The sequence below is a fragment of the Candoia aspera genome, chromosome 12, assembly GCF_035149785.1.
Source record: "Candoia aspera isolate rCanAsp1 chromosome 12, rCanAsp1.hap2, whole genome shotgun sequence".
NCBI classification, from domain to species: domain Eukaryota; kingdom Metazoa; phylum Chordata; class Lepidosauria; order Squamata; family Boidae; genus Candoia; species Candoia aspera.
This window is the reverse complement of record NC_086164.1, coordinates 21,064,084-21,086,440: the sequence shown is the minus strand read 5'-3', so window position 1 is coordinate 21,086,440 and position 22,357 is coordinate 21,064,084. Positions and strand designations below refer to the sequence as shown.

The 22,357-nt window shown below is 43.0% G+C and overlaps 1 protein-coding gene across 1 annotated transcript in view; it reads right to left on the bottom strand.

Annotated features, from left to right (window-relative positions):
- OPHN1 (oligophrenin 1) overlaps window positions 1-22,357 on the bottom strand; it is a 110,193-nt gene that overhangs the window by 43,346 nt on the left and 44,490 nt on the right. Inside the window, exons 4-11 of the mRNA XM_063313792.1 lie at window positions 21,164-21,235; window positions 14,991-15,092; window positions 13,803-13,913; window positions 12,928-13,032; window positions 11,528-11,657; window positions 6,087-6,187; window positions 1,339-1,433; window positions 81-159 (exon numbers count right to left, since the gene is read on the bottom strand). Of these exons, the coding sequence (XP_063169862.1) occupies window positions 81-159; window positions 1,339-1,433; window positions 6,087-6,187; window positions 11,528-11,657; window positions 12,928-13,032; window positions 13,803-13,913; window positions 14,991-15,092; window positions 21,164-21,235 (795 nt within the window). The remainder of the gene's footprint in view (window positions 1-80; window positions 160-1,338; window positions 1,434-6,086; window positions 6,188-11,527; window positions 11,658-12,927; window positions 13,033-13,802; window positions 13,914-14,990; window positions 15,093-21,163; window positions 21,236-22,357) is intronic.

Genomic DNA, 22,357 nt, shown 5'->3' with positions numbered 1-22,357 from the left:
CAACAGCCTCGCCTCTGTCTGCCTCTGTGTCTCCTAAAGCTCCATTGGCCTCCGCTAGGAGCCAGTCTGTGGGTACATACCGGTTCTTTCCCATCCATGGCCTCCATCCAGAGCCGTCGGTTGGCTTCTGAGGGAGCTTGTAAGGTGATAGGACCAGATCTGTAGAAAATTCAACAAGGGTGATGAGAAAGAAAAAACAAAACTCAAATTTAGCTTTCTTTTTTTTCTTACAACTCCCAAAATAAAGCAGAAGAATATGAGGGAGGCTCCAGGAAGGGCTCACACTGAGAAAAGTATGCAGGCTTCTTTAAGGAGGAACTCATCTGTATATTAATGCCTCACTTTTTAGAAACTGAAGGTATGTATTTGTTCAATCTGAGGAATGACGTTTCTCTCATTATACTAGATCAATGTTTCCCAAATCAGACAATTTCCAGATACATGGACTTAACTCCCAAAATTCTCAGCAACGGCCATGGTGCTGGGGAACTTTGGGTGCTGAAATCCACAGATCTGGAAGTTGCCCAGCTGCAAAATGAAATAGTGGCTAGATGAACTACATCAAATTGAGTCATCACTGGCTTGATCAAGGAAACGTCTTAAGCTCCGGACTTGTATTTTAGCTCAATCCAAAACTGAAAACAGATGCATACATTTTATACTATTGAAAGACATTTACCAAATTTATGAAACTATTTCTACACTTTTCTCTCTAAATTATTTAACCCATTTTTCTGAGCAATAATGTCCCCTTTTTCTTTAAGAACATTTTATTAAGTCAAGTCTCACATCATCAACACTGGCCATGGCTTCACCAAGCAGCTCTGGATTCTTAACCAGCATCAAATCTGGATGCCAACAGATGCCAACAACAGCTTAATGGGATCTGAGCAGAACTGGTGGAGGTGGAATCCTGGAAAAGTTTCCAGAGCTCATCAAAACTCAGCTGCTTTCTCTTGAAATTCTCCAACATCATTGCAGGCAGAAAGCACCCAAACTCTCATTTGACTGAATGTTAGAAAAATCTTTCAAACAGAAAGAGCAGCTCAGCAACGACCCATAGAGATCATAGCCTTCCATTCACCGGACACGTTCGAGCAGAGAGGGGAGAGGTTAAGGAAGCTTTAATATGCATCTATGCATTGCGGGAGAGGGGAGTTCCTCACAGCCCCTTCAACTCTCCCAGGAGATTGACATTCCCAGTCATCTGAATGAGAGGAAAAGCTTTCGCCCTTTCATGACAATTTCTTTTTATCTGCTAAATCTTCAAAAGAAAAAGCTGTCAAACATTATTTCAGTGCCACCACTGTGACTGAAGCTGCCAAAGGTTTAGCTCACCTCTCAACTGTCTCAATGTCAAAACAAAACCTTTTGTCTATGGAGTCAGTCTTCCTTCGCACACAGGATTTCAGAATCAAATGCACAGTGGTGCCCTGAGAGAAGAGAACCCGTATAATATGTTAAAAGAAACAACAGCAGCAGTTGAGGTGGCATTTTAAGAAGTCTGGGTCAAGAGTACTAGCCACCCTCCAATCAGTGCAAGTCGAAGCTGGTCTTAATCTCAAGGTTCCTCCTGGCAAATCAGAGGGCAGGAGCAGGAGCCAACATCTCCCGGTTCCAGGGAAGCTTGCAGAGCAAAGGGCTGGTGCAGGAGCAGCCTGGCAGAGGTGGCCACCCTAGCGTTTTTCAGCAGAACTCCCGCCCGGGGGTTGGTGCCCCGGCTTCACTCCTCTGCCAGTAGCCCACAGCCAGTCAACCGCAGGATCCTGGGCAGGCCTCGGCCCTGCAGCTGGCTTGAAGGAGCAGCCACAGTTCTGCCCTGCACTTCGGAGCTGAGGCTGCTGGGGACCCTGCAGGACCTGGGCTGTGTCGGGCTGCTGGGAGGCCTGGCAGACTACGCGTGTGCTCTGAGAAAGCACCCCACCCCCACGCTGGCCCAGCTGCAGGCTGCAGAGGGGGACAAAATGCAGCAGCACTTGGGAGGGTGGTAATTTACAAGGTGGAGAACAGAGGAGGAAGTTCAGAGCATCAGCCAGCCTTCACTTCCTTGGCTGCTGGGCTGTGATGGTTCTTCTGCAGTTACAGTGAGCTTCTTCGATTTTTTTTTTTTCAAGGCATGGGCAATACCAAGTGGATCTGCAAAAGTGTAAGCAAGAAGGGAAAGGAAGACATGGATGGGAGAGAGTAGGGAGGAGGAGTGCCTAGGTGGTGCTGGGCTCTGGAAATGGTGGTGGTGGGTTGGCTGAATGATGGAGAATCCCCCAAAACCTCCTTGACTCCTCCCCTTCCAGAAGCCACAGTCCTAGGAGCAGAGATACGCAGGACATGGGCACAGGAGGTAAAAGTCACCGAGATCCCTTGGTGGGGAGGAGGTAAGAGGGGAAAAATGACAGGAGAGGGAGAACTGCCCAAGGTGGTTCTTTGCAGTCCATGGCTATGCTTTTCTTTCTCCCTTCTTGAGTGTGCACTGGAGGGCTGTGGCTTGAATTGGGAAGCCTATGGCTTCTTCTGGGTGAACCATGGGTTCACTCACAGCTGCCAACTTTGTAGAACATCACCTTTCCACACTGAGGGCTGGACCCAGGAGTTGCTTTTCCATCAGCAATCTTACTTTGCGTACACAAGCAAAAGCCCTGTGAGGGTTGATGCCTCGCACCTGCAGCTAAATGGCTGCCAGACCTTGGTCGTGCTCTGCCTAGACAAGTCAGCAGATGAAGCTTGGGCTGTGCCTGTGCAAAGGGGATATGGAATGGAATGGGGAACCCAACTGATTCTGAATGGGTAGCTGGCACACTCACTCCAACCAGGAGGAGCTCATCGGTTTTATTCACCGTGGGGAATTCCCACAAATCCATTTATCATTCTGTGGAGCCACCGGTGCACAAGAACTGAGCTACTCCCTTCTTCTAGACAGCCTGATGCTCAGTACCCACTACCTAGGCTTGCTAGAGACATCTGGTGGACCAAACCAGCCAAGAGAGCTTTCCCACCACAGTCAATGAGAGAGTGGTAGGTTCACTTCTAGCTACTTTTGGAGAGGTCCGTGACAAGAGGTGGACCTCCCTTGTGAATGGGGCTGGAGCTCTTCATTTTCTCACATACACTGTGGGCTGGATGCAGTGAACCATAATACAATTTATTTTTGTTTTCTATGTTGCACATTCCTAGACCTTTTGCTTTGTAAACCAACATGGGATGGGGTGGGCAACCTGGGAGAAGTCGGGGCTGCAAATCAGCTTCCCAACCTTCTGGAAAGATGAAACAGCCATGGCTGAAAACTTTGGGCCCTTGTTTAGCTTCCTGGAGGGATAACGGAGGGAACAGGAATTGGGGGCCTCTACGAAGCTGTGAGGTTTTTACTTTAAGGCCTAATTTCAGAAGCTCACAGCACAAGCCACGATGGATATGCGAAGTTCTTTATTAGGTCCTTCCCTCAGACTGTCAAAGCCACAACTGGCTCCATTTCCTCCCGCCTCCCTCCTTTGTGTTCCCACCTTTTCTTTGTCCCGCCCCTTCCTCTGCGTTGACTTGAGTGATGGTGGCCTCTCAGCCTCTCAGTTGTGAACGGGGTTGCTGCCATCTGCTCTCTTCTTATCCCTTGCCCCTTCATTGTCTGTAGTCTCTCCTCTATCCTTCCTTCCCTTTGATGTGTAAGGTTAGAGCACCCAGGTGCAATGAACCATTGCCCCTGGGTTCTCCATCCTTACAGAAGCAAACTATTAGCCCTCCCACCCTTCAAATTTTCCCAACCCTCCCAAAACATGTCATGCTGGAAGTCTGCCATTTTGTTGCCGCATTTCAGCAGTGCTATGTCGGGGGGGTACAAACGGGGGCTGGTCCCTCATCTAGCCTGCGGGTTGCCCACTCTAGGTTTATGGCTTAGTGTGCCATGAGAACCCAATGCACTGTGCCTTATTCAACAAATCACAGTTAGGTAATCCATCCCTTAGTACCCTGCATGAATCCAGTCATGTATTTATACCTAAAGGTTAACATCTAGCAGCAATTAAGCTTAACAGAAAGTCTCTCATGGCAGCGGGGGTGGGGGGGCATTTTATAAACTGGCAGGTTGGGCATATAACAGGCTAGAAACTGGGAGAGGGAGAGTTCTAGTCCCGCCTCAGGCATGAAAGCCGGCTGGGTGACCTTGGGCCTCTCTCTCAGCCCAACTCACCTCACACGGTTGTTGTTGTGGGGAAAAGAGGAGGAAAGAGTACTAGGTATGTTCTCCACCTTGAGTTATTTATAAAAATAATAAAAGCAGGATAGAAAATAAGCAAATAAATAAATAAATAAATAAAATTCTGGTCTCGTTTATTAAACAATGCCATCTGTCAGGGCCCAAAAAGCATGACTTCTGTGCAGCACCTGCCCTGTGGTACACAATACACTTTTGAGATTTTTTTGACATCCCAGTGTGGAGAGAGAATTAAACCTTTCCTCCCTATACAACATATTCATCCTTTTGCCTTTCTTTCAAGTGGGTCTCATCCAATTTGATGAGAATTTGCTTTCAAAATTTCTTTCAAAAGAGAAGATAAAGTTGACAAAGGCACTACCGCATTATTTAGTTAGGTGGTGGCCAACATCCTGCTTTCTGTTGCAGCAATGTCTGTCATGGTCTGCAGCGTTCCTGGTCTGCCAGGCTTCCAATTAACTCTGATGGAAAGACATCAGAAGGGAACTTCCTGCACGGGACCCTCTCAGAGAAGCATGGGCACCAGAGAGTTTCAGAACATGGAAAGAAAATCAGCAGCCACACTGTCTCTACCACCCCCAACAATAACATCAATTGGAAAACACAATTCAGAGAAATCCAAAGGAAATGCTCAGACTTCCTAAGGAAGAAGTAGAATGTCAGAATCCTCTTTGGCAGGAGAAGAAAATTCTGAGGAACTTTTATTCCTTCCTTCCTTCCCCTGCTGGTAAAGTAACCAAGGGGAAAATAAGCTTCCTGTTGTTCCAGTAGAAAGGTTTTTCCAAACATGATTGATAAGGATGGCAACAGGGAATTGCAGGTAGAGACAGGCCTTGGGTTAGATACAGCAAAATTTTGCCTACATTAATGGAGCAAAGGATACTTAATAACAGAAATACTGATCCTTTAAGAGATGCCACACTGAGAAAAAGTGTATAATGGAAGTACTTTTTGATTGATAAAAGAGCATTTTGGAGACACAATAAAAGAAGCTGCACTGCAGCTAAAGTTCAGTGAGATAACAAGTTTAGGTATGATTCAAGACACTGTCATCAGCTTGAGAATCCTGGATAAAAGACTTGGTAGAACCCAGATAGCTGATGATGATCCTGCAGGTTAGAAGACCAATTGTCCTGTTTGCTATTCTTCTGATAGCCAGGTGAATGAGACAATGCAAACCTGACATGTCAAAGAACTACCATTCTGTTAAGGACAGGTTTCCTCAAACTAGTGTCTTTCTGCTACTACACCTCAAACAGAACAATTAAAAAGATGAAAATCTCAAGTAAAACACCTTCATAATTGGACAGAACCGCTTGAGGAGTTGCCTGGAGGTTCAGAGGAGGACTGGATGGTTGGAGATGTTTAAACAGACAGTGCACTGGTTCGGCCAGAACTAAAGATTATATGGAAAAACAGGGGTTTCTCCCTGAGGGCAAGGATGTTTGCTGCGAATGCGGCAATATTCAAACAACTACCCATCTTCCACAGTGCCCTGGGACTGACATGCACACAGAGTGACATTGATCGGAAACACCTCTGCCATCAGTGTGGCCTGATACTGGGCGAGAGCTATATAAATTTTATATACTTTTCCTCTTTCTATTTCCTGCATTTCTGACATGAAACGAGACGAGCGCTCATAATCACCAGCCTGTAGGGTCTCTGCCTCTAGAAACTCTAAAATTAGTTACATCCCTTGTGAAGATTACAAACAAAAAAGAAACAAGAACATCTGAACTGGAGATCAGAAAGTACAGAGGAGGGGAGAACCCACAAGTTGCAGTTTTAGCTCAGCATTAGTTAAGGGCTACAGAAGTGGTGTAGAAGTTCTATCTGGTTTCACAGCATGAGGAGCACAGAGTAATTGAGCCAAGAAACTACTTACTTGTTTCGCTCCTGGTTTCTGCTCCATGGGTGTCATTCTTAACATCTTTGTTTCCTTTTCATACTGGCAGTAGTATTTGACCCAGGAGATCCCCAGTGCCCCTACATCAAGTCAAGAGATGAATTAAGTTAATATCTGAGACACCCTGCTCTCCACACTTCTGTGCAACATCTAATGCAACCACTCTCAACCACCACCTGGGCCTGGATTTTCAGCACTAAAAGAAAAGACAAATGGCAGGCAGACATTGATTTTCTCTCACTTCTCCTGTTGCAGATAAAAAATAATGCCACAGGCTAGACATGTTGTACTTGTTTGCATGCAGTGGAGACCCTTGCCAATCTTTCTTGATTTAGCCTATGTGAGAACCAGACTCAACTCCTTGATGTCAGTTCTGGTTACAAGGGCACCTTTGGTTGAATGTAAGTAACTGTATTGCATCCCAAAAGATACCATGCTTTCATTTGATTAAAACTCATGACATCCTCATTAACAGAATGGGAAGAAATGGGCTAGATGATGCCACTATTAGACAGTCTCACTGGATGATCATACCTAAAGAGTGCTTGTTAATGGCTCCACTTCAGCTTGGAGTAAAAGGCCATGGGTCTCTACCCTGGGCCCAGTGCTATTCAACATTTTTATTAATGACCAGGATGGAGTCGATGGGACAATTATTTCATTTGCAGATAACAAAACAACTAAGAGTGACCAACAGTTTAGGAGAGGAAGAAGATATCTGAAAGATCCAGGCAGGCGTCAACAGTGGACCGAAAGAAACAGATTGACATTTAACATGGAAAATGACAAAGTCCTGCATCTGAGGAGAAAAAAAATTGTAAGGCACAAGCATAGAATGGGGGAGCCCTGCCCTGGCTTGACGGTGATGAATCTGAAAATGAACTGGGTGTTCTAATGGGTCACAGAACGAACATGAGCCACCAGTGTGATGAAGCTGCTAAAGAACAAAAGCTATTTGGGGATGAATTAACAGGGGGCAAAGTCCAGATCATGGGAAATGATTTTCACTCTCTATCCTGCCTTGGTCTTGCCCCTTATGGAGTAGGGCATCCAATTCCAGACACTACAATCTGAAAAGAAAGCAGACAAACATGCTCAGAAGAGGGCTGATGGATGAGGGAACTGGAAATTCTCCACTGAGAAATTTAAAGGAAGTGGTATGTTTAGCCTCCAGAAGAGAAGACTGAGGGGAGAAATGATAGCAGTCTGCAGAAATCTGAAGCTGTAAGGAAGAAGTACGTTTGTTCTCTGTTGCCCCAGAGGGCAAGACCTCAGAGTATAAGGAAGTAGATCCAGTAAGATATTAGGAAGGGCTCTCACTAACGGTGAGAGCTGTCAAAGAGTAGAATAGGCTGTTTTATGTACATCGCAATTCCCCTTTGCCGGAGGGCTTTGCAATGAAGGCTGAACAGCAGTCTCTCCAAAATGCTTTAGCAGATCCTGCACCAAACAAGGGTCCAGTTCAGATGACTTCTGAGGCACTTTCCAACCTTATGGTTCTAAGGGAAACTCTGAGTGGGTTGGGGGAGAAAGGAGGGAAAAGTAAATACAGGAACAACATGGCAATCAACAGTTGCTATTACCCTGGTCACACTTTTTGGAAGGATGACTACAGTCAGATACAGCACACGGATAAGCATCTTTACTTTTGTCTGTCCTCCCTGCCTGAGTTTTTCCAATAAATAGCAGACCACTTCCTATGTATATGAGTGTGGGTGTATGGTTGTATATACACAAGCATGTGAACACACACTTATGCACAGCGGCACAAAACTGTATCTGAAACTCATGCACGAATGCATTAATGGCCTTGCTTGTAAAGTGACATCTCTCAGATGGGAAACGGAAACTGAACTCCTTTAAAGGGTCTTTAAATCTTTACTATATTATTGGTAGAAGGAGGTTATAACAGCAAAGACATAGCCAGAGGCTGGCTGTGGAACAGATCATATATTGCTTGTGTGGAAGTTCCAAGTTAAGCTAAAGTGGAAGAAGAAAGCCAACCAGTTTCCACGATACGATCTTGAGCATACACCCACCATTTTCAAGGAGAACATCAGGAATCACTTGAAGTCCTGAACCTCTTTGATTCTGTACCAAAGGAACTGTGGAATGAACTTAAAGAAGTTGGTAAGGATGAATGTGAAAAGAGACTGCCAAAAATGAGGAGAGAAGAAAGCAAACTGGGTGTCAGAACAAACCATGGAAATTACCAAGAAGAGAAACCAAAGCCAAGAAAAACAATGATCTCAGGAAGGAACTTAGGAAAGGATTTCAGGGACAAGAAGCAGCATTACAACAACATCTGTAAAGACACAGAAGAGGGAAACAGACATGGAAAAACAAGGAAAGTGTTCCAAAAGATCTCTGAATAAAGGAGGTTCCAACCTTGAATTAGTACGCTAAAGGACGTCAATGGACAGATAGTAACTGATTCCAAGAAGATCAAAAAAAGATGGAAGTGTACTGAAATTCTGTACAGGAGAGATGTTAACATTCAAGATATCTAAGAACATATTCCTGACTTACAACCACCTCTAGAAGAGGTTAGAAGATGAAGTTAGATCAACACTCAGTCATTAGAGAGCCAGTTTGGTCTAGTGGTTAAGGTGCTGGGCTAGAAACCAGGAGGCTGTGAGTTCTAGTCCCGCCTTGGGCATGAAAGCCGGCTGGGTGACCTTGGGCCGGTCCCTCCCTCTCAGCCCAACCCACATCACAGGGTGGTTGTTGTGAGGAAAATAGGTGGCAGGAGTATTAGGTATGTTTGATGCCTTGATTGACATATATAAAAATATGATAAAAGTCTAATAATAATACTACAACAACAACAATCAAGTTGGAAGGTGACAGGAATTGATGGAATATCTACAGAATATGGCAAGCAGCAGAAAAAGAATCAGTAAGGATTCTAACCAAGCTATGCCAGCAAATCCAGAGAACATGACAGTGGCTGACAGACTGGAAAAACTCAGTCTTTGTACTAATACCAAAGAAAGGAGAATTAACAGAGTGCACAAACTGTTTAATAATATCGTTAATTTCACATGCTGGGACCATCCAATGTGGATTAGAGCCCTACATGGAAAGGGAGATACCAGATGTTCAGGCTGGCTTTAGAAAAGGAGCACAAGCCATTATTGCTGGGAATGCTGGATAACTGAGAAAGCCAAAGACTACACAGAATAAGTCAGCACATGCTTCATGCTTATAGGGAGACCTTCAATTGTACACTTGAACCATTGTGCATTTAACCCAAATCACTGTGAATTTAACTCAGATTTTGCTACGATAGGCTCTGTTCTTAACTGTGGGTCTTCCATAAACCAAGCGTTCTTAACCCAGGGACTACCTGTATCGATCACATCAAGCTGTGGAATGAACTTAGGAAAATGGGAATCCCGAAACATTTCACTGTCCTCACGTGACGCCTAAACACAAGTCAGGACACCACAGTATGGATAGAACACAGTGAAACAGACTGACTCCAGGTTGTCAAAGAAGTGAGACAAATCTGTATACTCACCCTTTATTAATTCAATTTATATGCAGAATATATATTGGGAGAAAATAAATTGGAAGATGACGACCATGTTTTTAAAACTGGAAGAAGAAACACCAGTAAACAACAAAAACAACAAAGTAGTGTCAACTATTTTGATAGCTGAAAATGCAAATGATTTGCAAGCTGTAGCAGAAAAAGTCAAGGATCACAGGGACAAAAAGAGACTAATATAAAGGAGAACAAACTAGTGACAACAGATACAGCAACCAGACTTAGAATTGACAATAAAGATATTGAAGTGGTGGATCGCTTCTGCCTTTTAGGACTATCAACAGTAAAGGAATCAGCAGTCAAGAAATATGCCACAGACTTAGCTGCACCCTTGCCCAGCGCCTGGATCCAGGCCAGCAGGGGAAGGAAGACAACAGCGAAGGTCAGCTGCAGGTGGTGGGGTAGGCTACAGTGTGTGGGAGGGCCAAAATGGCAGATCTGGGGGGGAGACAGGTGGGTGGGGGGACTGAAGCAGAAGCAGTTTGCACAGGGCAGGAGAATGTGACTGCGGGATGCTGAGACCGGTCGTAAACGAGGGCCAGTCACCAAACGCCCAGATTTTGATCACACAATCGCGGGGACACAGCAACGGCCCTAACTTTGAGGACTGGTCGTAACTACCATTCCTTCAGTGCCAACATAACTTCAAACAGTCACTGAACAAATGGCCGTGATCCCCGGACTACCTGTAATCAATTAATCAATCAATCAATTAATCAATCCTCTCCTGTTTCTTTTTTTTTTTTTAATGTAGAAAACTTCATACTGGACTTTTGGTCTCTGACTATAATAAAAGCATCATCATCATCTTCTTCATCCCAGCAAGACAGAACTGAGGGGCAGAGTCAAGGTTTAGCATGGGAAGAGTATGTGCAGAAGGGATATTGTGAAAAATCCTGGAGAAATTAAGATGGGCAGCACAACCCACTCAGGGCTGTATGAAGCATTCCAAAGTGCTCACCAAAAGGTTTTGACAAGAGTGAAGCACCTCTTCTCAAAGATGCTACTTTTTCATGTGGTCCTCAACAGCATCTGCACACACAGCCCCTTCCTTCTGCCACTATCCCAGTGATGTACCTGCACTTGGGTGCAGACCTCCTGGGACAGCTTGTGAAGCACCTGGGCCAACACTTCCAGAGGATCCCATGGTTCCTCGGTGCTTCAAGGAGTGCTTGTGCCCCTCTGAATGATTTGTGCAGCTCCAATACACAGCTCCCAGTTTTGCAGCCATGCTAGATCCCAAGGGGAGCTTGTTTAGCCTGGGGGAATAAGATGGGGAAGGAGGAGATGGTTCCATTTTAATTTTTCCTCATTTCCCTGTATCCCAGGTAAATTTTCTGAAAGGAATAGTGAAAATTCTAGTTAAGTCCCCATAAATAGTGCAAGTAATCTCCCTGTATTTCAAAAGAAGTGTCAAGGGAGGAGGAGAAAGACAACTTGGCGAGTCTGCCCTCCCCAGAAAAACCACTGACTCTACTATTGGGTCCTTACTCCTAAAGTAAGCCTATCTGCTTGGGAGGAGGGCTTGGAGGTTTGAATTGGGCAAGCCAAGGCACAACCTCCCAGGTTCATTTTTGAATTTTTTTGCTCCCCAATCCCTCCTTACCATTTCATTTCAATTAGTTTTAGGCCAAGGCTTGATACAAAGGTGACTTTTGATGACATCACTGAGCATGAGCATCTTCAGTTGACTACAAGGATGCAAGCTGGCAAGCAGAGGTCACTTATTTCCAGGATCTTCAACCAAAGGCAATTTTTTAGCCATAGCAACAAGGAGTGAGCACATGTCTTATTTTCATTCCAGAACTTTCAGGATTCTACTATGTAAGAACTTCATTTAAAATAAGAAAGCAACTCTGCCTCTTACATTTTTCTTGTGAATAAAGGTATCCCTCAATGGTTGGTTTGCCAGGTAACTTGCAGGTTAGCGGAGCTTCTTTCATTCTTTTCTTGAGGTCTTCCAACTCTTCACGAGTACTGGTGAAATGATTCCTTGTCTATTGAGCAACATGAGAAAAGAATCAATTCATGTTTGACCCTAAGGAACCAAAATCTTCATGATCAAATGGCCAAAAGAATACTCTGATGGTCTTCAATGAAAGAGCCAAAGAAGGAGGCTAATCTTGGTGAGCTAGCCTAGCAGTCATTTTAAGCAGATGCCCCTGGGAACTTTGCAGAGATATGCTAGGAAGTAAAGGTGTGCAAAACATTTTAAGATCGGTGTGGCTGTTTTGAGAATGTGCCACCAAGAGAACACTGGAGGGTTCAATTTTTCATCCTAGAACCTTTGGCATAAATGGATGGTAATAACAGTGGTTATTACTTACCAAAAAATTGGCCAAAGGGATTATTTTTAAATATTTTAAAATTCATATCAGAAAGAAGGGAAACAACAACCAAGCATACTTTTTGCATCTTGCCTGCACGGTGCTTAGTGAGGCTGTTTTTTTCCAAGTACCAAAAAAAACCCCAAAAACTTTTTGCATGCTCAGGAAGAATGTTTATTGAGAGAGGCTCAAACAGATCTGATCTGCAGCACACAGTTTGCCCTTCCCCAGAGTTCTCATTCTTAGGTCCAAAGCTGGTAACTGAACCCAGGGTCTCTCCCACTGGGCTGGGCACGAGCTTGAGGGGAGGCATGTCTGCCCCCTCCGCAAAGGTCCTGTGCGGCAACACCCACCAGCTTCCCATGAAGGAGGAGACTTGGAATCTGCACTTCCAGATTTCTCCTCTGTGGAAGAAAGCACCTGCTCTGAACAGCCATTTTCCCCCTTCCCCAGTCTGGGAACTGGAGGTACATGTCCTGCTCAGCCCTTGGGGGGCCCTTGATCAACCTTTCCTCTTCCAGGGAAGGCACCTGAGCAAGCAAGTGCTCCAGCTGGGACCCCTGCCAATGCAGGCCTGGTGTCCTTGGCTGTCCAAGAGCTTCTTCCTCTTTGGGGAGGCCCAGAATACCTGAGGGAGGCCCCAGGGCAGGTCCCCGCAGGTCAGAGCACCCCTTAGCGTTCATCTGGCTCCCTATGGATCAGAGGGCACAGGCTGGAGCTTCCCAGATGTCCCTGTCTCGAGTTAAAAAGAAGGCTAAGAACAGGATCAAGTGCCCTCTAGATATAACCGATTCCTTGCATTTTTAAAAAGCAAGCTCTGGAGTTAAAATGTACATGTGTAGCCTAAAGGTCAGTGGTGAGAACAAGAGTGTCCCTCAAGAAGTGCTTCTCCAATTAAAAACACAAAGAAGGATGCTGGGAATATTGGAAATTGACTTACATTTTGCAAACTGAGCTGAAGCTGTTGCTTGTATGGAAGGAAATCTTGGGTGAGCTCCACGGTCAGGTTGTTGTAAGTGAAGAGGCTGTGAAGAAAAGCCAACACCTGGGCAGGGAGGAATGGTAAGAATGTTTAGAAATCTCTCTGGGGAAAAGCAGGAAGTCACGAGGACCATGCCAAAAATGGAACTGGGCCTTTGGAGCAGGGACATGCTGCCAAATGGCTTCGTAACAAATCAGAACCAATTTCAACATTTGCCAAACAGGGTTGATCAGTGTCACAGACCTCATCTTAGGTTGCGGACAAGTTAAAGATTCTGGCCGAGTTCAGACCCAATGAGGAAACACAAGCAACTAATGTTCCCGAACCCTCCCTCCCTGATGCCTCAATGTGTGTGCATCTGCAATTTGTGTGTGATAAGTAGGTTTTTCCCTCTACTTCTGCATAATTTATATTTTCTCTAAGTCAAGGACAACAATGTTTGAATACAACAGTATTAGCAGACATGGCCCATGAACTTTTAAGCCCTCCTTTGCAACTTTAAGAGCTAGCTGGTATGGATCATTACATAGACTTAATTTGTGACGAAAGATATATTTTATAGATAATAAAAAACTAATTTTCTACCACTTCTAAATGGAATGGAACTATTTGTTATCTACCCATAGAAATCTTCAAATTTCAGTTTCTTGTTTTTGACCCGCTTAAAACAAAGAGAAACACTCAATTTCCACTTACATCAAGATGAAATAAAAAATAAAAAGAAACGCAAAAGAACACTGAGAACGGATTTCCAGCCTGTGGATTACAGAATCTCTATTCCCTTTGAATTGGGGTAAGTTTGCTTAAACAATAGGCAGGGGCAGCAGACTTACGGGCTCTACAATACTGAATTTCTTGCTCTCCTGCACTTCTTGGATTTGATACACATATTCCAGAGAAGATTCAAAAAAAATGTGCCGTTCTTTATCAACCTGCAAATCAGCCTGTGAAAGAAAGAAAGAAAGAAAGAAAGAAAAGAGGCAGTATTACACAATCCTTCTGCTGCAATTAGAGAAGCTATAAATCCATGAGCAGCTGAACACTACTTTTAAAAGTAGAAAAGGCGGGGGGGACCCAGAACACAAAACACCATGTGTTTTGAATTGCTTCCCAAGAACAAACTGTATTAGCTACTCTAGCCAGAATTCCTATCTGAGACTTGCCTTAATTTCAAAACATCCATTACTGTGTGCAAACTGAAGCAACAGAAATCAACAATTCTTTATATAACAAAAAAAGGTAAAAGGAAAAAGTGAATAAAAAGATTCAACTAATTCCCTCCTATTACTGAACACATGCTTTTGCCATTTAGTGAACTGTCTTCACGAGGAGACTAATTTACAAACTGGAGCCAGCAATTTCCATTGACTCAGCCACATTCACTGCTCTCATAGAAGCGGAAGGCGGGTGAGGGTGGAGGCGAAAGGGTTGGGCCAAGTCTAGGGAAATCCAAGTTCAAGTCCACCCTTAGCCAGCAAAATGCACCGGGTGACTTAGGGCCAATTGCGTCTTTCTCAGACTAATCTACCTTGCAAAGCTGTTGCAGAGATGGCTCCTGTTTCTTTTTTGCATGCCACTAGTGATAAATTGTAAAGTCCAGAAAGTTTTTGTCTGCCAAAGAGAACTGCCAAAATAGGCAGATGCAATTGCTGCAGTATCCATATGATGATCGCACTGGTACCTAAATTCAAAGAAGTGACCGTCAACCATTGATCGATAACTTAATGCTAACCCATTTGCTGGGAACAAAACGTGAGGTGGACCTAAGCTATTGGTGTGCTAACTCAGGGGTGGGGAAAAACTTTCTGGCAGGCAGGAAAGGAACAAGAGCCACAGGCATAATTCAGAGCGATCCTTATGTAAGGTGTCTTGATTTCCTGAAGAAACGGCAGGATATAAATAAATAAAATGGCATGCAAGTATCTTGACCTGCTGGGCTAAATTAGTTTGCCTTCCTCCCACAAGTGTCCTCAGACAAAGAGTCACATTCTGACCACCACCCAACGAATGCTGTACTTTACCTCCTGCAGTTGAGATTCCTTTTTCTTTGAAGATAAACTCAAGTGACGATCCAACATGGAGTAAAACTTCTCACCATCCTTCTCAAATTTCTTCTTCCTCTCCTATGGATGGAGAATTCGCACAAATTTCTACTGTGATCCAGAGTTAAAGACTTTGAGAACAAAGGGAAGGGCGAGAAGCAGAGTTCATTTGGCCTTGCGTGTTCAGTGGTGAGGGAAAAGTGTTCTCCTTTTGCTCAGAGCAATTGCTGATATTATTCTCATAGGATCCCAATTTCATAAACAAGCTCTGGTTGGGGACTATCTCCTCCAAGGGCAAAACGTAACAGTGTTTTGGTTTCCACACACACTTACAGCTATGCTCAAACACAGCCACTGGCTGCTGTGAATGGAAGACTTTTTTTCCCCAAGATCTGCCCAGAACGTTCATGACCAAGTCTGGTCTGAATGCCCACGTTCTGTATCTCACCCTTATTTATTCTGCAGTGCAGAAAGACAGGCTATTTTTATTTCCATCACAGACCCTGTGTAAAACATATAACACTGCACTCAATCCAGGAATAAGAATTAAAGTGATAGAATAACAGATTAATAACAAACCTATGCAGATCGTTAATCCCAAACTAACACTTGAACTCTTACACTTTACTGTAAGAATTGTACTTTCTACTGATATTAAAACTATAAAGACTATGATATGAGAGCCAGTTTGGTGTAGTGGTTAAAGTGCTGGCCTAGAAACCAGGAGCCTAGTGTACTAATGAATTCACTACTATAAAATGAACAGTTGTTGTTGTTTATTCGTTTAGTCGCTTCCGACTCTTCGTGACTTCATGGACCAGCCCACGCCAGAGCTCCCTGTCGGTCGTCAACACCCCCAGCTCCCCCAGGGACGAGTCTGTCACCTCTAGAATATCATCCATCCATCTTGCCCTTGGTCGGCCCCTCTTCCTTTTGCCTTCCACTCTCCCTAGCATCAGCATCTTCTCCAGGGTGTCCTGTCTTCTCATTATGTGGCCAAAGTATTTCAGTTTTGCCTTTAATATCATTCCCTCAAGTGAGCAGTCTGGCTTGATTTCCTGGAGGATGGACTGGTTGGATCTTCTTGCAGTCCAGGGCACTCTCAGAATTTTCCTCCAACACCACAGTTCAAAAGCATCGATCTTCCTTCGCTCAGCCTTCCTTATGGTCCAGCTCTCGCAGCCATATGTTACTACGGGGAACACCATTGCTTTAACTATGCGGACCTTTGTTGTCAGTGTGATGTCTCTGCTCTTAACTATTTTATCGAGATTTGTCATTGCTCTTCTCCCAAGGATTAAGCATCTTCTGATTTCCTGACTGCAGTCAGCATCTGCAGTAATCTTTGCACCTAGGAATACAAAGTCTTTCACTGCTTCTACATTTTCTCCCTCTATTTGCCAGTTATCAATCAAGCTGGTTGCCATAATCTTCGTTTTTTGAGGTTTAGCTGCAAGCCAGCTTTTGCACTTTCTTCTTTCACCATCATAAGGCTCCTCAGTTCCTCTTCACTTTCAGCCATCAAAGTGGTATCATCTGCATATCTGAGATTGTTAATGTTTCTTCCAGAGATTTTAACTCCAGCCTTGGATTCCTCAAGGCCAGCTTGTCGCATGATGTGTTCTGCATACAAGTTGAATAGGTAGGGTGAGAGTATACAGCCCTGCCGTACTCCTTTCCCAATCTTAAACCACTCCATTGTTCCGTGGTTTGTTCTTACTGTTGCTACTTGGTCGTTATACAGATTCTTCAGGAGGCATACAAGATGACTTGGTATCCCCACACCACTAAGAACTTGCCACAATTTGTTATGGTCCACACAGTCAAAGGCTTTAGAATAGTCAATAAAACAGAAATAGAAGTCTACCTTGAAGGATCTTGAGCATTACCTTACTGGCATGTGAAATGAGTTCCACTGTTCGATAGTTTGAACATTCTTTAGTGTTTCCCTTTTTTGGTATGGGGATATAAGTTGATTTTTTTCCAATCTGATGGCCATTCTTGTGTTTTCCAAATTTGCTGGCATATAGCATGCATTACCTTGACAGCATCATCTCGCAGGGTTTTGAACAGTTCAGCTGGGATGCCATCATCTCCTGCTGCCTTCTTATTAGCAATGCTTCTTAAGGCCCACTCAACCTCACTCTTCAGGATGTCTGGCTCTAGCTCACTGACCACACCGTCAAAGCTATTCCCGATATTGTTATCCTTCCTATACAGGCCTTCTGTATATTCTTGCCACCTTTTCTTGATCTCTTCTTCTTCAGTTAGGTCCTTGCCATCTTTGTTTTTGATCATGCCCATTTTTGCCTGGAATTTACCTCCAATGTTTCTAATTTTCTGGAAGAGGTCTCTTGTCCTTCCTATTCTATTGTCTTCTTCCACTTCTGCACATTGCTTGTTTAAAAATAATTCCTTATCTCTTCTGGCTAACCTCTGGAATTTTGCATTTAGTTGGGCATATCTCCCCCTATCACTGTTGCCTTTTGCTTTCCTTCTTTCTTGGGCTACTTCTAGTGTCTCAGCAGACAGCCATTTTGCCTTCTTGGTTTTCTCTTTCTTTGGGATGTATTTTGTTGCCGCCTCCTGAACAATGCTGCCAACTTCTGTCCATAGTTCTTCTGGGACCCTATCTACTAAGTCCAGTCCCTTAAATCTATTCTTCACCTCCACTGCATATTCCTTAGGAATATTAGTGAGCTCATATCTAGCTGATCTGTGGGTCTTCCCTAATCTCTTTAGTCTGATCCTAAATTGTGCAAGAAGAAGTTCGTGATCTGAACTACAGTCAGCTCCAGGCCTTGTTTTTACCGACAGTAAAATGAACAGTACAAAATATTATTGTAAGATATCACAAAATCTCTGCCATTGTAACAAATATTGCTACATCCTTTGATTAGTAGAAAGTATTGGCTTTTCCAAAACAGATGAATCGCACGTTTCTAATAACCATTCCTTGACATCTGGAATAATATCACGTTACCAATTTCTCAGTATGATTCTTTTTGCCACCCCCCCATGCTCAATACGAACATAATTCCTGATAAACAGTCACATTCCAAAGCTTTGGTATATAGTTTAATGTTACATTAACATACGTAACATTCAAAGATTTTCCCATAAATCTGCTTACATACATTAATACACTATCCCAACACGATACCAAATGATCACATGACCGTATCATATGGGTCAATGAATCTTCAAATTATTTATACCTCCAGCATAGAAAATCTGATGTCCATCCTTTCAAATACATGCTTTGTGGAGTCCAATCCAGCCCAAATACAATTTTTTGATCAATCAGGCTTAATCTCACATCTGTAGATACCATTTTAGCATTTTTAAGGACATAAATCTATTGATGGGACTTTCAGAAATTCTCTCTTTAGTCCATGTTTGACATATCCCAGAAATGTCCAATTTAAAAATATTCTTGAGCTTTTGATTCAAATATGTTATACGTTTTAATTCTGACATGGATTCCATCGAGTAAAAATAGCAGCTCAGGTGTTTTTGAGGCAGCCAAAGGATCTGGTCCATATTGATCTGTGAGAACACTCTTAAGTTAAAGATACCTCCACATCAAATTGGGAAGACCAAATTCAATCTGAAGTCATGAAAAATCCTTAAAATAGTCACTTTATAACAGCTGATTTAAAGCCATGATCCCAGCTTCTGCCAAACTTTCCAACAGAATAATTTACCACCAATTTTCAAAGTAGAATTTTTCCAAAGAAAAATGAGTCTCATTATCAAAACTTGATCTGTGTCCCAATACGGCCCAAAGATTTCTCACCACCCGTACGCCTGGAAATATAACACCTTTTCTGCTATATGTTATTCCAAGCACTTGCCATGATTGCAAAGGAAATAGATAGTAACTTTCCAACAGCCCACAAGGTGCAATACTCCATTATATTTTCATGTCACAAGCAGGTGGCTGATAAGGCCATTTGTTTCCTAACAGTCTCAGGGACAAATTTTGCCACCTTACAAAGAATATTTTGGTTTTCATCTGGTAAAAGGAAGTGGGTATCTGATCCACCTCAGTATTTGCTTAAAAGAGGTGCTATGAATAAATGTCAGACATTGTAGGAGAGAGCCATGTTAGTCTATGGTAGCCAAGGATAAGGAATCTATAAGCATCTGTTCATACCAACAAACCTTATTAAAAGGCATAAGCTTTTGTGAGCTCACTTCCTCAGATGAACGGTGTTGCTAAACTGCATGAATTTAATTCAACAATATAGCCACTCCATGCATCTGATGTAGTGAGCTGTTGCTCACAAAAGTTTACGCCCTTTGATTAAACTTGTTAGACGGAAAAGATGCTATCAGACTCCTTCTGATTTTTGAATAAATATCAGGAGTCCATGTAGAAAAAAAAACAGTATAATAATATACATGACGCTGACTCACAGATTTAGAAAGGCATGGACACAGATATTCTTCATTGCTTCTCAACCTTTTGGCTAAGATCAAGTCTTATGCAATGCACCAACTTGGTGCCCTCTTTAGCACTATACACCTTAATTAGAAAGGAAGATTGCACAAGAATTACACAAAAAACTGTGCTGTTGGTAGAAGTGCATATTAAACTCTATGCCATATTACTAGATAGATAAATTCTGCAGATCATATCCTCTTTTTAAAAATGCAGCATTCCTGAAACATCCATGCTAGCCAGCTAGCCAGCCAGCCAGCCAGCCAGCCAGAGGAAACTGCTGAGCTAACTCCCCTCTCCCCTGAATGGTGGACCAGAAGAGGAACAGGCTGCCCTCAATGCCAAGAAACTGCTCTACTAAGGAAGAGGCATTATATACAAATCCCTAAAGAAAACAAAGAAACTGAACAACTTGCACAAAGGAAGGAGAAATCAATTCAGAAAAGGATGCACGCAGCATCTATCAGGGTGGGCCTGATGAATCATTCGCCATGAAGGCTTATTTTAATTACCTCCATCACAACTTTTTCATTTACCAGTTAGATTCTATGATAATTATTTCTAGTAAAAAGTCCATTGTTGTTTGATTTAATCCAAACAGATATTCTTCAGAGAAGGAGATGTAGACATTTTAGATGGAACACCCCCACAAAGCAATTCTCTAGCCAGAATGTTCTCACATTTATTTTCATCCCAAAATGGAGCAGTGATCTGAGTAGCAATGAAGGAGGCAGAAACTTCAAGAAATCACTAGGAGCTTTACCAGATCCAGATCAATTAATTATTATGGATGTTTGGAAAGTATTTTCCTGTGCCAAGAGTATAATCTCTGGTTTTTAAAATGTCACTTCAGTAAAATGTTCCCAATAAGATCTTATTTATGGCTATGTTTAGTTCTAGTAAAAAAAAAAAAAAGTATTCTTCAGGGCCAGAAATGTATTGCTCAAATCCATGGGACTTTGCTTCATTTCCCCCACTTTCCAGTCATCTCCCCTGTCCCTATATTTCTAGCCAGCCTCCTCCTGCTGCTGCTGCTGCTGATCCTTTCCATCACCTCCATTTTTCTAGACATTGTAGGAAGAGTGCTGTGCTAGTCTGTGGTGGGCCCTAAATTAAAAAAGAATAAACAATACCCCAAGAGAGAGGAGGAGGCATTTGTACTTCTTTCTCACCCTGAAATACAGCAAGGATGAGCTGCTTGCCTATGTTCTGAGAGCGAGACTGCCTCTGCAAGTGCCCGTGGGTCAAGCTGACTCAGAGAAGCTGGAAGTTGAGAAGGCCCCCAACCTCCAAGGAACGGTCATCTCTCTATACTGCTTGAAATGAGAAATTTGCTGTCAACTAAGTAAAAAGTGACAGCCAACAAGTAACCACAATATGAAAGTTAGTTTTGTGACTTCCCAGAAGGCCAGCTCGAGGATGTCTGTAGTTATTCAGCTATTTACAATATTCATAGGCTTTGCAAGGGGTCAGGGCAGCTCACAATAATAAAAGAGCAAAGTCATAACATCATCATAAATTTTAAAACCATAAAAATAGATAATTACTAATAAATGTAGCCACCCAAGAAACTATACTGCAATTTATTTCTTTTTAGGAACTGGCTAGAGATATTTAGAATAAGTATCGAGAATCACACAAAAACAACTTAACATAGTTATATTTCTGAATTATAAATAAAATGGGGGCAGACTTCAGGACTTACTTTGGTGAATCCAATTTGCTCCTTACGGAATTTTTCCAGAGGTTTGATCAACAAATTACTGGCATTTTGTACCTATGGAGAAAAATGCAGTCAAATAATAGTCAGGCAACATTGAACTTTTTAAATCTGCATGGTTTGGTTTTCAACTGTGCTCCAGACTAATTTTGAACTAACTCATTTCAAACTCTGCAGGAGTAAGGAAGAAGGGCCTTCAGGCCCCAGCATGAGTTCACACAAGCAGAGTTTGGCCAGGTTCTCACATCAGACTAAACCTCCTTCTGGATTAGTGTGTTATGTGAGACCAGCCTACATTTGCCTTTTCAAGGTACCATAATTAAAAGCAAATCATGGAAAGGGATAATGGAAACCATGGAATGGTGTAATGGAATTTGTGCAGAGTGGTGCGTGCTTTCAGGAAACATCCCTGCTCCAACAATTTGGAGAATCAAAAATCAGCAGTTGCCAAGAGCTCTACAACATATCAAGGATCTCCTTATAAGTTCTGAGATCCTGGACTGATCAAAGTGGGTTGTGAGGGAAAGAACCAGAAGCACAAAACACAGTCCAGAACCTGTTCTCTGGTACCAGGTGCTTTCACCCTTGCCTGCTTATCAGTGAGCTAACGCATTTTGCATCACTTGACACTAACTAGATAAATGAAGCCCTCAGCAAGGATGGCATTTGAGAGCCATAACCTAGATTGGCCTTAATGACGATGTATCTCAGTAACATTCTCACTCGAGGCACAAATAACCAGGATCAAATTATCCTACTTTAGACACATTAGGTAAAGACCTAGCTCTCTGGACAATGCTCTGATGTTGGGAAAAGTGGAAGGAAAGAGAAGAAGAGGACAACCAGCAGAAGATGGATAGACTCAGTTACAGTGGTAGTAAGTGCACTGTTGGGAGACCTGAAAGACAAGGTTAGGGATAGATCATCATGAGAAAATCTATCTATGTGGTTGTTAGGAGTTAAAAACTATTTGATGGCACATTATCCATCCATCCATCCATCCATCCATCCATTCCTCCATCTCATTAATATGAGCTTATCACCCCTAACCTGCTGGGTTTGCTCAAGAAGGACCTGCACCTCTGGCAGACACTGTTGGGATGTGCCTCTGCTATAGACCAGCACTTCAGTTTAGGCACAACACAAGCCACATAAAATCTCACAAGTTGGGGAAAAAAC